The following is a 12677-nucleotide window of genomic DNA, read 5'->3' on the forward strand; positions in this document are numbered from 1 at the left end:
AGTATAAAGCTGTGATTGTGTAGCCGAGGCTACAGGCTATCAGATTGCCTCTCCTCACAGCGAGGGGGTCAGTGAGGTCTCCTCTGCACTGTGATCACTGGTGCATCCCGCCAGCCAAATCCTGCCTGCCAAATAGGCTAGAAAACAGCATAGCTCTCCCTGCCACTGGCCCAGGGATGTATTCATTAGTGCACAATGTAGCAAAACGTTTTGCAACAGAAAACAAAAAATTGTGTTTCTTATTAGACAAGTTCAGCTTAGTCCCTCCCTGTTTCACTCCGTTTGGTGCCTAGTGAATACGATCCAGGCTTCTGGAAAACAGCACTTGGGTCTGTCTCTGGATGTGTGGTGCACTGCCCTCTGATCTCTTATGGTACTGCAACCACACCACAGCCCACTCTGCCCTGCACAGTGTGAATAGGCCTCTTTGTGCTCTCTCGCTTGCTCTCTCTCTTTTGCAGAACCTCACCGAGGGGAAATACAAGAGCTTCGACGAGTTCAAGGCAGACGCCCAGCTGATCGTGCACAATACCGCCATTTTGTTTGGAGGTGGGAGGGCGTTCACAACCACTCTGTTATCATGGGCTGCTTTCCAAATGGCACCCTATTCCCTTTATAGTGCACCATAGGGCTCTAGTCAAAAGTAGTGCACTATATAGGGAATAAGGTGCCATTTGGGACACATTCATGAAAAGCATATTGCTATCAGATTTCCCTCCTATTATTAATTGCAGCTGTGAACATAACACCTACAGTGAGGGAATAAAGTATTTGATCCCATGCTGATTTTGTACGTTTGCCCACTGACAAAGAAATGATCAGTCTATAATTTTAATGGTAGGTTTATTTGAACAGTGAGAGACAGAATAACAACAAAGAAATCCAGAAAAACGTATGTCAAAAATGTTATAAATTGATTTGCATTTTAATGAGGGAAATAAGTATTTGACCCCCTCTCAATCAGAAAGGTTTCTGGCTCCCAGGTGTCTTTTATACAGGTAATAAGATGAGATTAGGAGCACACTCTTAAAGGGAGTGCTCCTAATCTCAGCTTGTTACCTGTATAAAAGACACCTGTCCACAGAAGCAATCAATCAATCAGATTCCAAACTCTCCACCATGGCCAAGACCAAAGAGCTCTCCAAGGATGTCAGGGACAAGATTGTAGACCTACACAAGGCTGGAATGGGCTACAAGACCATCGCCAAGCAGCTTGGTGAGAAGGTGACAACAGTTGGTGCGATTTATTCGCAAATGGAAGAAACACAAAATAACTGTCAATCTCCCTCGGCCTGAGGCTCCATGCAAGATCTCACCTTGTGGAGTTGCAATGATCATGAGAACGGTGAGGAATCAGCCCAGAACTACACGGGAGGATCTTGTCAATGATCTCAAGGCAGCTGGGACCATAGTCACCAAGAAAACAATTGGTAACACACTACGCCGTGAAGGACTGAAATCCTGCAGTGCCCGCAAGGTCCCCCTGCTCAAGAAAGCACATATACAGGACCGTCTGAAGTTTGCCAATGAACATCTGAATGATTCAGAGGAGAACTGGGTGAAAGTGTTGTGGTCAGATGAAACCAAAATCAAGCTCTTTGGCATCAACTCAACTTGCCGTGTTTGGAGGAGGAGGAATGCTGCCAATGACCCCAAGAACACCATCCCCACCGTCAAACATGGAGGTGGAAACATTATGCTTTGGGGGTATTTTTCTGCTAAGGGGACAGGACAACTTCACCGCATCAAAGGGACGATGGACGTGGCCATGTACCGTCAAATCTTGGGTGAGAACCTCCTTCCCTCAGCCAGGGCATTGAAAATGGGTCATGGATGGGTATTCCAGCATGACAATGACCCAAAACACACAGCCAAGGCAACAAAGGAGTGGCTCAAGAAGAAGCACATTAAGGTCCTGGAGTGGCCTAGCCAGTCTCCAGACCTTAATCCCATAGAAAATATGTGGAGGGAGCTGAAGGTTTGAGTTGCCAAACGTCAGCCTCGAAACATTAATGACTTGGAGAAGATCTGCAAAGAGGAGTGGAAAAAAATCCCTCCTTAGATGTGTGCAAACCTGGTGGCCAACTACAAGAAACGTCTGACCTCTGTGATTGCCAACAAGGGTTTTTTCCACCAAGTACTAAGTCATGTTTTGCAGAGGGGTCAAATACTTATTTCCCTCATTAAAATGCAAATCAATTTATAACATTTTTGACATGCGTTTTTCTGGATTTTTTTGTTGTTATTCTGTCTCTCACTGTTCAAATAAACCTACCATTACAATTATAGACTGATCATGTCTTTGTCAGTGGGCAAACGTACAAAATCAGCAGGGGATCAAATACTTTTTTCCCTCACTGTATAGTTGTTGCAGAAATGTCATGTTAGTAAGACAGTCTGACGTGTTATTGGTTGTTCACCAAAAAAACAAGGACAACCAAGGCTCTCTTCATGTAGTTGAAATGCCGTTCTTCTGATGGCATGTTCATTCAAACAAAATATTTTAAATGTACTTGAATGTTATTTTCCCAACGTTAACAAAACCTGTTTTTGTTGCAGTGCATAGTGACCAGGCTGAAATAGCACGGTTGCTCTACAGCGACACGTGCCATGAGGTAAACAGTTTAAAAGAAATTCTGCACTAGATATCATTTTCTGCACACAACATGACAGATTTGTATTGCAGTGTTCTAGGTGGTTGTGTCTGAGTAATATAGAGGAGAAAGAAACGCACATCTATTTAGGCGAGGTGCTGGCTAACGGAGTAGAACACTTGAAAAAGAAAAGGAAAGCCGCACTCTAGCAGCTCAGATGCAATAATTTAATATCCTAATAACCAACGTTTCGACAGACAAGCTGTCTTCATCAGGGTATAATGACAAACACTGCGGGTTACTAGTTTATATAGTGTCAAAGGACACACGCAGGTGTCTGTAATCATGGCCGGGTGTGGCCTAATAGCATTGGTTAATTCACAGATAAACAGAAGATACAAAAAACATGGATAGCATACGATCATAGATACAACTTGGCTACATAGGCCCACAAACATTTACAATGAATAGCAAAATCACAATAATCACAAGAATGGCTTCAAATCAAAGTCTACGTTGAGACCGAAGGGAGCAAGGGTCTTTAAATGAAAGATTGTGTCTGAGTGGCACAGAAGCTGTTATCTCTCTTCTTCATTTACACTCTCTCCTCCTCTCTCCTCTCTACTCTCTCTCCTCTCCTCTCGACTCTCCTCTCCTCTCTACTCTCTCTCTACTCTCTCCTCTCGACTCTCATCTCTCCTCTCTCCTCTCTCCTCTCTCCTCTCTACTCTCTCTCTCCCCAGTTAAACGAGTTGATGCTATGTAAGAACTGTTTCTACCTGTCCAACGCTCGACCTGACAACTGGTTCTGCTACCCCTGTGTGAGTATGAAACCGTATTTGCATCAATGCCCCTGGGGAGTTGATTATTGAAGCACCACTAAAGCCCCAATAGAATTGCCCTAAGGGGACAAATAAAGTTGATTGAATTGTATGTGTGTATTATCTTTGCTTGTGCTTGTTGTTGCAGACTCCTAATCACGAGGTGGTGTGGGCTAAGATGAAGGGCTTTGGCTACTGGCCGGCCAAGATCCTGCAGAGAGAGGACAATCAGGTGGACGTCCGCTTCTTTGGCCACCAGCACCAGAGGTCAGCCATCACACTGGACACTGAGCTGTTTACAGAAACAAAGTCGATCATCTTGCGCTTCTTATCCAGAATCTCTAGCTGTAATATCCCCTGGCTATGGAGCTATGAGGGAGGCCCTGGCTGCTCTGACTGTTGTCTCCCCCCCCCAACCCCTCTCCTCGTCCCCAGAGCGTGGATCCCGGCAGACAACATCCAGGACATCAAGGTGTCGGTGCAGCAGCTGCAGGTGAAGCGCAGCACGGGCTGGAAGAAGGCCTGTGATGAGCTGGAGCTGTCCCAGCGTTTCCAGAGGGAGGGCCGCTTCTGGAAGACCAAAATGGTGGAGAGGCTGGAGGAGAGGAGAGGAGACGGAGAGGAGAGGCTGACAGAGAGGCCGGAAGAGGCAGAGTCCTCCATCTCCTCCACCAGCAACAACAACGAGCAGGTCAAACATGTACGTATGCTGTGCTGCAATTGCCTCTCACACACACAAAAATGCAATTTTGCATATAGGCCCACAGCTCACTAACAGCTACTCTGGTATGTGTGTTTAGCAGGTAAGGGCTCCACCTGGTGGCTGATTGATATTACAGGGCCTGTATTTTTAGGAATTTTAATGATTGAGAATGTGAGGACCAACACAAACTTTCATATCCCTACACCATCTGTTTTGTCGTGGCTCTAGCTCTGATTGTTGCCATGGTGACAGAAACAGTGTATCTAACAGAGGTGTTAGAAATATGTTAGATAATGCAGTTCTGTAATTTCTCCACAGCAGAAAGCAGACAGACAGGCAGACCGAGACCGACAGACAGACAGTCAGGAGCCTAAAGCAAAGAAGAGCCGTCGCGGTCAAGCTCCTGATCCCAAAGAGGAAGCCAGTGTAAGTATCCTAACACATTGCTGTTGTGTGGTCACCTCAGCCAGTGTGTTGCTATAGTGTGGGTTTTATTGTGAGAGTTTTACTGTGGGTGGGGGGGGTACTGTGTGTGTTTGTGTTAGTGTCTGTGTGTGTGTCCATTTCTCTATCTCACCCCATCCCCGTCCCCTCTCTCCCCCAGGACCCGGAGCCTGAGATGGAGGCTGTGAGCAGCAGCCAGGAGATCCCCGTGACGACGCCCCACCAGCCAGAGAAGCTGTCTGTCTCCACGCAGACCAAGAAGGCCTCGGCCGCCTCGCCACGCACCCTGCACCGCAGCACCCAGACCACCTCCGACGGAGCCTGCCAGAACATGTGCCACGAGAAGTACACCAAGATCTTCAACGACGTCAAGGACATGATGAAGGCCGACAACAAGAGGGAGACGGAGCGCGTGGTCCGAGAGGCCCTGGAGAAGGTGAGTGACTGGGGGATTGAGGGAGGGGGGCCGAGAGGCCCTGGAGAAGGTGAGTGACTGGGGGATTGAGGGAGGGGGGCCGAGAGGCCCTGGAGAAGGTGAGTGACTGGGGGATTGAGGGAGGGGGCCGAGAGGCCCTGGAGAAGGTGAGTGACTGGGGGATTGAGGGAGGGGGGCCGAGAGGCCCTGGAGAAGGTGAGTGACTGGGGGATTGAGACGGAGAGGGGTCTGAGTGCAGCTGGGGGTGTACCAGGAGAGACGGGGGAACATGGATACTGACACTGAGAAAAGCTTTTATTGAATTATTCTTCAAGAATACGAAACCAGGTAAAACATGTATCAACGTTTTAACCTGCACTAAAATGAGTTATAACCCCTGATCCAAAAGCACCTACAGTAAGTTCCGAATATGCTCCTGAGCTGAGAGGTCATTCTCTGTGGTGTGTGTGTCTCCAGTTGCGTTCTGAGATGGAGGAGGAGAAGAGGCAGGCGGTGAGCAAGGCGGTGTCGGGGGCCCAGGCTGAGATGGAGAGAAAGTGTAAGACGGTGAAGGAGAAGTGTAAGGAGGAGCTGGTGGAGGAGGTGAAGAAGATGGTGGCCCAGCACAAACAGCTACTCTCCACCACCAAGAAGAAGCAGTGGGTGAGTGAGACCCTTCTCTTTCCCTCGTTCTCTACCACACACAGCTCAATCTGTTAACACCAGTGTCTCACTCATTGAGACTTGAGGGGCTAAATCCATAATATATTTGGACAAATTTATTTCATTGTGTTAGCTATATTCAGGGCAGGGCAAAGAACCCCACTACCTAGCTAAGATTTACCCCACACCCCACCACCTAGCTAAGATTTGCCCCACACCCCACTACCTAGCTAAGATTTGCCCCACACCCCACTACCTAGCTAAGATTTGTCCCCACACCCCACTACCTAGCTAAGATTTGTCCCCACACCCCACTACCTAGCTAAGATTTGTCCCACACCCCACTACCTAGCTAAGATTTGCCCCACACCCCACTACCTAGCTAAGATTTGTCCCCACACCCCACTACCTAGCTAAGATTTGCCCCACACCCCACTACCTAGCTAAGATTTGTCCCCACACCCTTTTACCTAGCTAAGACTTGTCCCCACACCCCACTACCTAGCTAAGATTTGTCCCCACACCCTTTTACCTAGCTAAGATTTGCCCCACACCCCACTACCTAGCTAAGATTTGTCCCCACACCCCACTACCTAGCTAAGATTTGTCCCCACACCCTTTTACCTAGCTAAGATTTGTCCCCACACCCCACTACCTAGCTAAGATTTGTCCCCACACCCCACTACCTAGCTAAGATTTACCCCACACCCCACTACCTAGCTAAGATTTGTCCCCACACCCCACTACCTAGCTAAGATTTGCCCCACACCCCACTACCTAGCTAAGATTTGCCCCACACCCCACTACCTAGCTAAGATTTGCCCCACACCCCACTACCTAGCTAAGCACATCCTTGACCTTTTCGGATTCTTAACTCCATAACCAAAAGTACATAATTAGAATAGTACTAAACATAGTCAAATAGAATGTATCAATTTTATCAATTGAATATGATATACAGCAAATTAGTTATTGTTATAGTGGTATTCACAAATTCTCATAGTAAAATCCAAGCCTAAGGAGGGACCATGTCAGTTCTGAGTCTGACCGTGTGTGTGTGTGTGCGCGTTAATCTTCCAGTGTTATAACTGTGAGGAGGAAGCCATGTACCACTGCTGCTGGAACACCTCCTACTGCTCCATCAAGTGTCAACAGGAGCACTGGCACGCCGACCACAAACGCACCTGCCGTAGGAAGAGATGAACAACCCCGCCCCCTACCCCAGAACGCCTTCCCATTGGCTCTCCCCACTGTCACTCACCCAACCACGCCCCTACCTGCCTTCCTGAACACTTTGTGGACCGAATCTTTGCGCAATGTCTGAAAATGGTCTCTTTATTTCATTACTTTATTATTTAATATACCCAGTGTATTGATTTTAGTTTTTTTCAGAATCAAGACCATGGCTCGAATGCATAGCATGGTATGATTTAGTTTCTTTTATTGTGCTAATTTGACCTATGTTGGAGAATGTGTTATTTAAGTGTGTAATAACCGATGAGCATTAACTGAATACATTTTATTACCTGAATTTTTTTATTCACTTTTCTTACTGTAAATGTTTAACAATGAATATTACAGTCGATTTTAAACCGTAAGTACTATTGCAACATTGAATAAACTCTGCTTTCATACAGAAAATATTTTTAAAATGCTGAAAAACATGAGGAGAAAAAAAACAGCAAAAAAGGTAAATGTAGACGATCCATAAACATTTAGTGTGATTTTTATCATGAAAATAACTTGGTGAATAGCACCTTTTTATTGTTTTTACATAAATCTATCATCTTCAAGTCACTTAAACATCATTGGGAACAGGGTTATAAAGTCGGCTATAAAGATGCTGACAAATCTTCCATTTGTTATGCACATTTTGGGTTGACTTTTTGAATATATTGTAATTTTTATGAATCAAAGAAAAAGTCAAACATTTCTTGGGGGAATATATAGCAATCTTTACTGAGCTGGATCTTAGAGAGGTTCCTTCATAATTTGACAGTTTGCACATTTAATTTCTTTTCATAACCCAAATGCTTGTAATATTGCCAAAAACAACATTTGTTGAACCTTATCTTGACAGAGAAACTGTGAGTGCTGTTTTTCCCCCCTCGTTTTAGTTTTTTGGTTGGCGTCAGTGTCATGGTTATTGTGATGTTCACTGTAAGTACGCTTTTAGAATACTCAGTGACTAGTTATGAGACTCTTCACTGCTTATGTTGTAGTTGGTGGTTAGTTTGTTTTTTCAACACCATCCTATCCTCATATTCTGAGTAAAGAGATGTGCATGTTGATAGTTTCACATTTGTATTAGTAGAAAAAAGGCTTGCAGAGTATTTTGGTTTCCCATAGACAATGAATACGGATGGACCAATGTAAAATATATGCAAATATGAATGATCAGGCTTATCTTTTAGTCGTTTTTATTTTTCTCTTACTGAATGGAGTCTGAATGGTGTGCAATGTTATTATCCTTTGCTTGACTTGTCTTGGATCATTTATTAAAGGGTAATGTAATTGCCAATTTTATTTTGAACAGAAGTACTAACCAAGAGGCTACTTGGGAAGTCAGACATTATTGGAAGTCCATGTGACTGTTTCCTTAGTTATGAAGAGCCGACTGAACAGAGGAAATATCATCACCTGCATTCATTCATTTTATTGCCTAGTTTTGGACACTCGGTTTTCAATGATGGCAACTCTCTCTTCCGTTAGCTCTGACAAGTGCATCACTTTTCAGAACTAACACAATATATGATTTCTTTTTAACAATGAATTTCTCTTTCCTTAACCCATATTCTTGTTATTTTACAATCAGAGAAGCAGCGTAATGTTTAGAAGTAATTAACAAACTGTTTGATTTGCCACGTTTTAATTATGTTCTCAGTTTAATCCTGATGCACTCCCTCAGCAGACCATGAACAGAATCATGCATGCCCTGCACAAATGCCAGAATCTCTCTTTGTCTCTCAATCTCTCATGGCGTTCTTAACAAAATCATATTCTGTTTGTCATGGTCGCACTACATGTAAATAAACTTGTTCTCTTACACCATGTAATTCTCATGAGATTATAAACTACACACACTGATGGTACATTCTAATGGAAGTTATTTACATGACTTAGGTTTGCAACTCTAGTTCCCCACTGGCGTGCTGCAGGCTATAGTTAACTCGTCTGTCCTCTATTTGTAAGGCTACGAGAGAGGACTAATGTAATTGGGAATTAAGCTATTTATAGCTACACTACCGGTGAAACGTTTTAGTAGTGTATGTTACCTTGAAAACCGGCAGAACCCTGCAGTTGTCCCCTCATATATGGTCAACTGTCTATCTATTACTGAGGTGACTGACTGTCCAGACCTCAACCACTGCTCTTAAAAACATACACGTTTGGGCCTCATTGTTATGAACACTTCTTTGTCTGCACTTTGGAAAGTGTTGTTACATAAGGGGTTAAATTTGATCTGAGAATTGTATCGGCTTACTTCTACTACAGTATGTATTTTATATTTGTCCATCCATGTATGATGATCATTTGTGATATTTTCCCTATGTGGAAATATTTTGATGTCATTCCAGTTTGTGTAAAGTATTTCTGGTAACTTGCATGAGTAAGATGTGTGTATTACAGTCCTTTTTTCATGTTAAAAGACAGTTGTACTTCCTGAAAATGATGCAATATGACAATGATATTTCCCTTTCCTCTGAAATTGCAGTCTAGCTAATTTTCTCACCATTTAATTGATTAAATACTGACTTTTCTGGTGAGAAAAGTAAAGTTTACTGTCTCACCCATGACTACATCTATAAGATTGTCTTTGACCGGGTCAACTTTTCCCCTGACCATATGCACACTATTAATAGTGGTTTAACATTTTCTATACTCCCGGCATTTTGTTTTACGCTTTAGCTAGCAATATGTATATACATATATTCTATGTGCTAACATGGAGAAATAAATGTATCAACAAGTTCCTGTAGTTGTTGAGTATTCTTTTTTTATGTCCATCGGGGGTTAACTAATTAAATTTGGGCCCTGGTCAAAAGTAGTGCATTTTGGGACTCAGCCAATATACTCAATGAAACCTGGGAAATATCAGAACGTTTACAGGGTAATATATTTTTCTGGAACTGTGAGAAAGTACTTTTTTGATCAGTAGAACAATGTTCACTGTGTGCAATAAAAATAAACTCAATTTGAGATGTGGATAACCGAAAAAAGGTGATCGGATTGAATCCCCACCCTATTCTTGACTAAGGCAGGTAGTGTTAACACTAAAGTAATGGTTGTGAAAGGGTGTGTGAAAAACATTACTTACATGGAGCCAATGTTGGGGAAGATAAATGAAAGCGCTTTCGCCAAGGAGATGATGTTGATACAAATTAGCCATTTGTTTCACTTTAACCCCGTTTAAAGATTTTATTGCACTTGAATGAACCTACGCATGCATCATCAGTTTTCCACTCTCCTAAGCCAGGGTTTCCTAAACTTGGTCCTGGGGCCCCACCTGGGTGCACATTTTGACTTTTGCCCTAGCACTACACTGCACATTCAAATAACCAATATTTGTACAAAACAGAAGTTCAAAACACACCTGCACCATACACAATTAGGACAGGATAAAAGCCAATCATGGGTTATATAGGTAATGCGGCTTTTAAAGGCAATTTCCAATTGAGACGATTGCAGTGTTTACCATGAATGCGATCTCCACAAAGAATATTCAAATCAAACTGTTTTGGTCACATGCACCGAATACAACAGGTGTAGGTAGACCTTACCATGAAATGCTTACTTACGAGCCCTTAAGCAACAACGCAGAGTTTAAAAAAAGTAAGAAAGGTTTGTTAAATAAACTAAAGGAAAAATAGTAACACAACAACAAAAAACAATAACCAGGCTATATACAACGGGTACCAAGTCAATGTCCAGGGGTACGTACGGGTTAGTCAAGGTAATACGTACATGTAGTTAGGGGTAAAGAGACTATGCATAGATAATAAACAGAGTAGCAGCAGCGTATGTGAATGTGTGTGTGTGTGTTGGAGTGTCAGTGTGGTTAGAGTCCAATGATTGTACATCGAGCCTGTGCAAGAGGGTCAATGCAAATAGTTTTTTCCCTGCCAAGTTTCCTTTTGTTTGAAAGTTTGTTTCTTAAATTCTTTGTTGGAATGAATTATTTACAGTTTTTTTCTTCCATATTTTAAATAACTTTCATGAAGCATTATGACCATCCTGTGTCATTTAACTTGGACTAAGAAAATACACTTTATGACACTGTCAAGAAGCATTATGACCATCATATAAGACAGATAGGCCTATCACGTACATGCCCTTATATCAGTCAAAAGGAGGGTGTCTTGTCCTGTTCCTGAAATCTGCTCCTGCATTCCTCCCAGTCAACAGCAACAGAGCATTGGGGTAGGTGCAATTACAATGACAATTTAACATGGTCAATAAATAAAAATAACAATCATACTGTTGACACGTAAGCTATGGTGTAATGGAATCTTTTGCCTTTTGTGGTGAGTTTTGACACTCATGTAGGTGTCATAACCAGCCGTAAAATAACTACCGTGGTACTATAGGTTTTTGAGTTTTTACACTCTTATGTAGGTGTCATAACCAGCCATAAAATAACACAATATGTCACAACAGCTCTAAAATATGTGTCATGACAGTGTTATGAACATATTATAACAGGATATGACATGGTTATGATTGTGTCATAACGTGTTATGACGCTGGGTGTCAAGTAAAGTGTTACCAATGTTCATATGGGTAGACCTGTGTCCATCTTTCATAACAAGAATGGCTCAGATCTATACCTCTTTAATGAAAGCCACCGAATATCAGCAGTGTACCAGATGGATTTGAGACAAGTAGATTTACAGCACTGTGATGAGTATAGGATGGAACAATTATAATTTTTCAATTAACAGATACAATAACCAGTTTAAAAGTGTATCTGAGCAAAGCACACACTCATCTGTTACTTTGTAAATTTCCAAACTGTACCCTGTACATGTTCACTGTAATGTTTGTTAATTAAAATGCATTGACTTTGATGAGATAAGCCTTTCAAAATCAAAATATACTACACATCTTAATCATCACAAAAGTGGCAAAACAGAATGAAGTTCAGATGTGCACAGACTGCTCTGATGAAACAAAGGCTGACTATGTTATTTAGCTTCAATCATTCTTGATTCTACATAGCTTTTTAAAAGTCATAATTTGTAATAGAGCAACCTGATTGATTGATTTAATCATTCTCTACCTGTTTATAGCATGGTGTTGTTGAATACTCGTTTCTGATTGGCTTGACGGGCATTCTAGAGCGTGCATTATTTAAGTGATAATTCCCGAGAAGCCGTTGTTTGGAGGATGTATTGACATTGGCCGGAAAACCGTGCCAATATATCCTCCAAACATTATCACTTTCATACAACGGGTTACTAACATATTCAAATAATGATTGATATATTTTCATTAACGTTATTTTGATGAATATATTCATACCATTTCATACTTCCACGAGATATAGTTCCGGCACAAATCTAGGGTTGCTACCCAAGCCAGCTGGTCATTCATTCTATCGGTTCGGTTGCCAGAGACGCGACCCAGTCGTTCAGTCTTTTTGTTCTAAATCTATGGACGCGACCCAGTCCTTCGTTCTAAATGTGCCGTTGCCACGATGGCTGGCAAAGTTCTTATCCCTTGCTTGCTAACTAGCCAACTTTGGCTAACACAGTAACGTCAAACAGTGCAGCCAGAATAACAGCAAAGTAGCGCATTTGCATAAACTGTTTTCTGGTGACGTTTATTTGGATACATCCATAACAATGAGCTAATGATGCGTAATTCCACCTGGTACATAGAAAATGTGCTCTCTCGTCAGGACACTGCTGTTCAGAGGAGCTAGCCAACAACACAGCTAACACAATCACTTCAAACTGAAGCTTGAAAGACTGCAAACTAGCTGCATTTCGTTTTGTTTTATATTTACATTGATTTGTATATATCCATAAAAATTA

General features: G+C 42.5%; 1 protein-coding gene across 5 annotated transcripts in view; it reads left to right on the forward strand.

The window, feature by feature from the left end:
• Window positions 1-9612, forward strand: part of LOC121580882 (zinc finger MYND domain-containing protein 11) — a 35287-nt gene extending 25675 nt beyond the window's left edge. For 4 of the 5 annotated variants that reach the window (XM_041896008.2, XM_041896010.2, XM_041896012.2 and 1 more), the window contains 9 exons: window positions 462-549; window positions 2560-2615; window positions 3338-3415; window positions 3564-3682; window positions 3851-4115; window positions 4437-4544; window positions 4723-4998; window positions 5455-5640; window positions 6721-9612. In XM_041896008.2, coding sequence (XP_041751942.1) covers window positions 462-549; window positions 2560-2615; window positions 3338-3415; window positions 3564-3682; window positions 3851-4115; window positions 4437-4544; window positions 4723-4998; window positions 5455-5640; window positions 6721-6843 — 1299 coding nt within the window. In that variant the 3' untranslated portion in view covers window positions 6844-9612. The remainder of the gene's footprint in view (window positions 1-461; window positions 550-2559; window positions 2616-3337; window positions 3416-3563; window positions 3683-3850; window positions 4116-4436; window positions 4545-4722; window positions 4999-5454; window positions 5641-6720) is intronic. The other variant, XM_041896009.2, reaches the window with a different exon arrangement.
• Window positions 9613-12677: the final 3065 nt, after the last annotated feature.

The sequence above is a fragment of the Coregonus clupeaformis genome, chromosome 14 (assembly GCF_020615455.1).
Source record: "Coregonus clupeaformis isolate EN_2021a chromosome 14, ASM2061545v1, whole genome shotgun sequence".
NCBI lineage: Eukaryota > Metazoa > Chordata > Actinopteri > Salmoniformes > Salmonidae > Coregonus > Coregonus clupeaformis.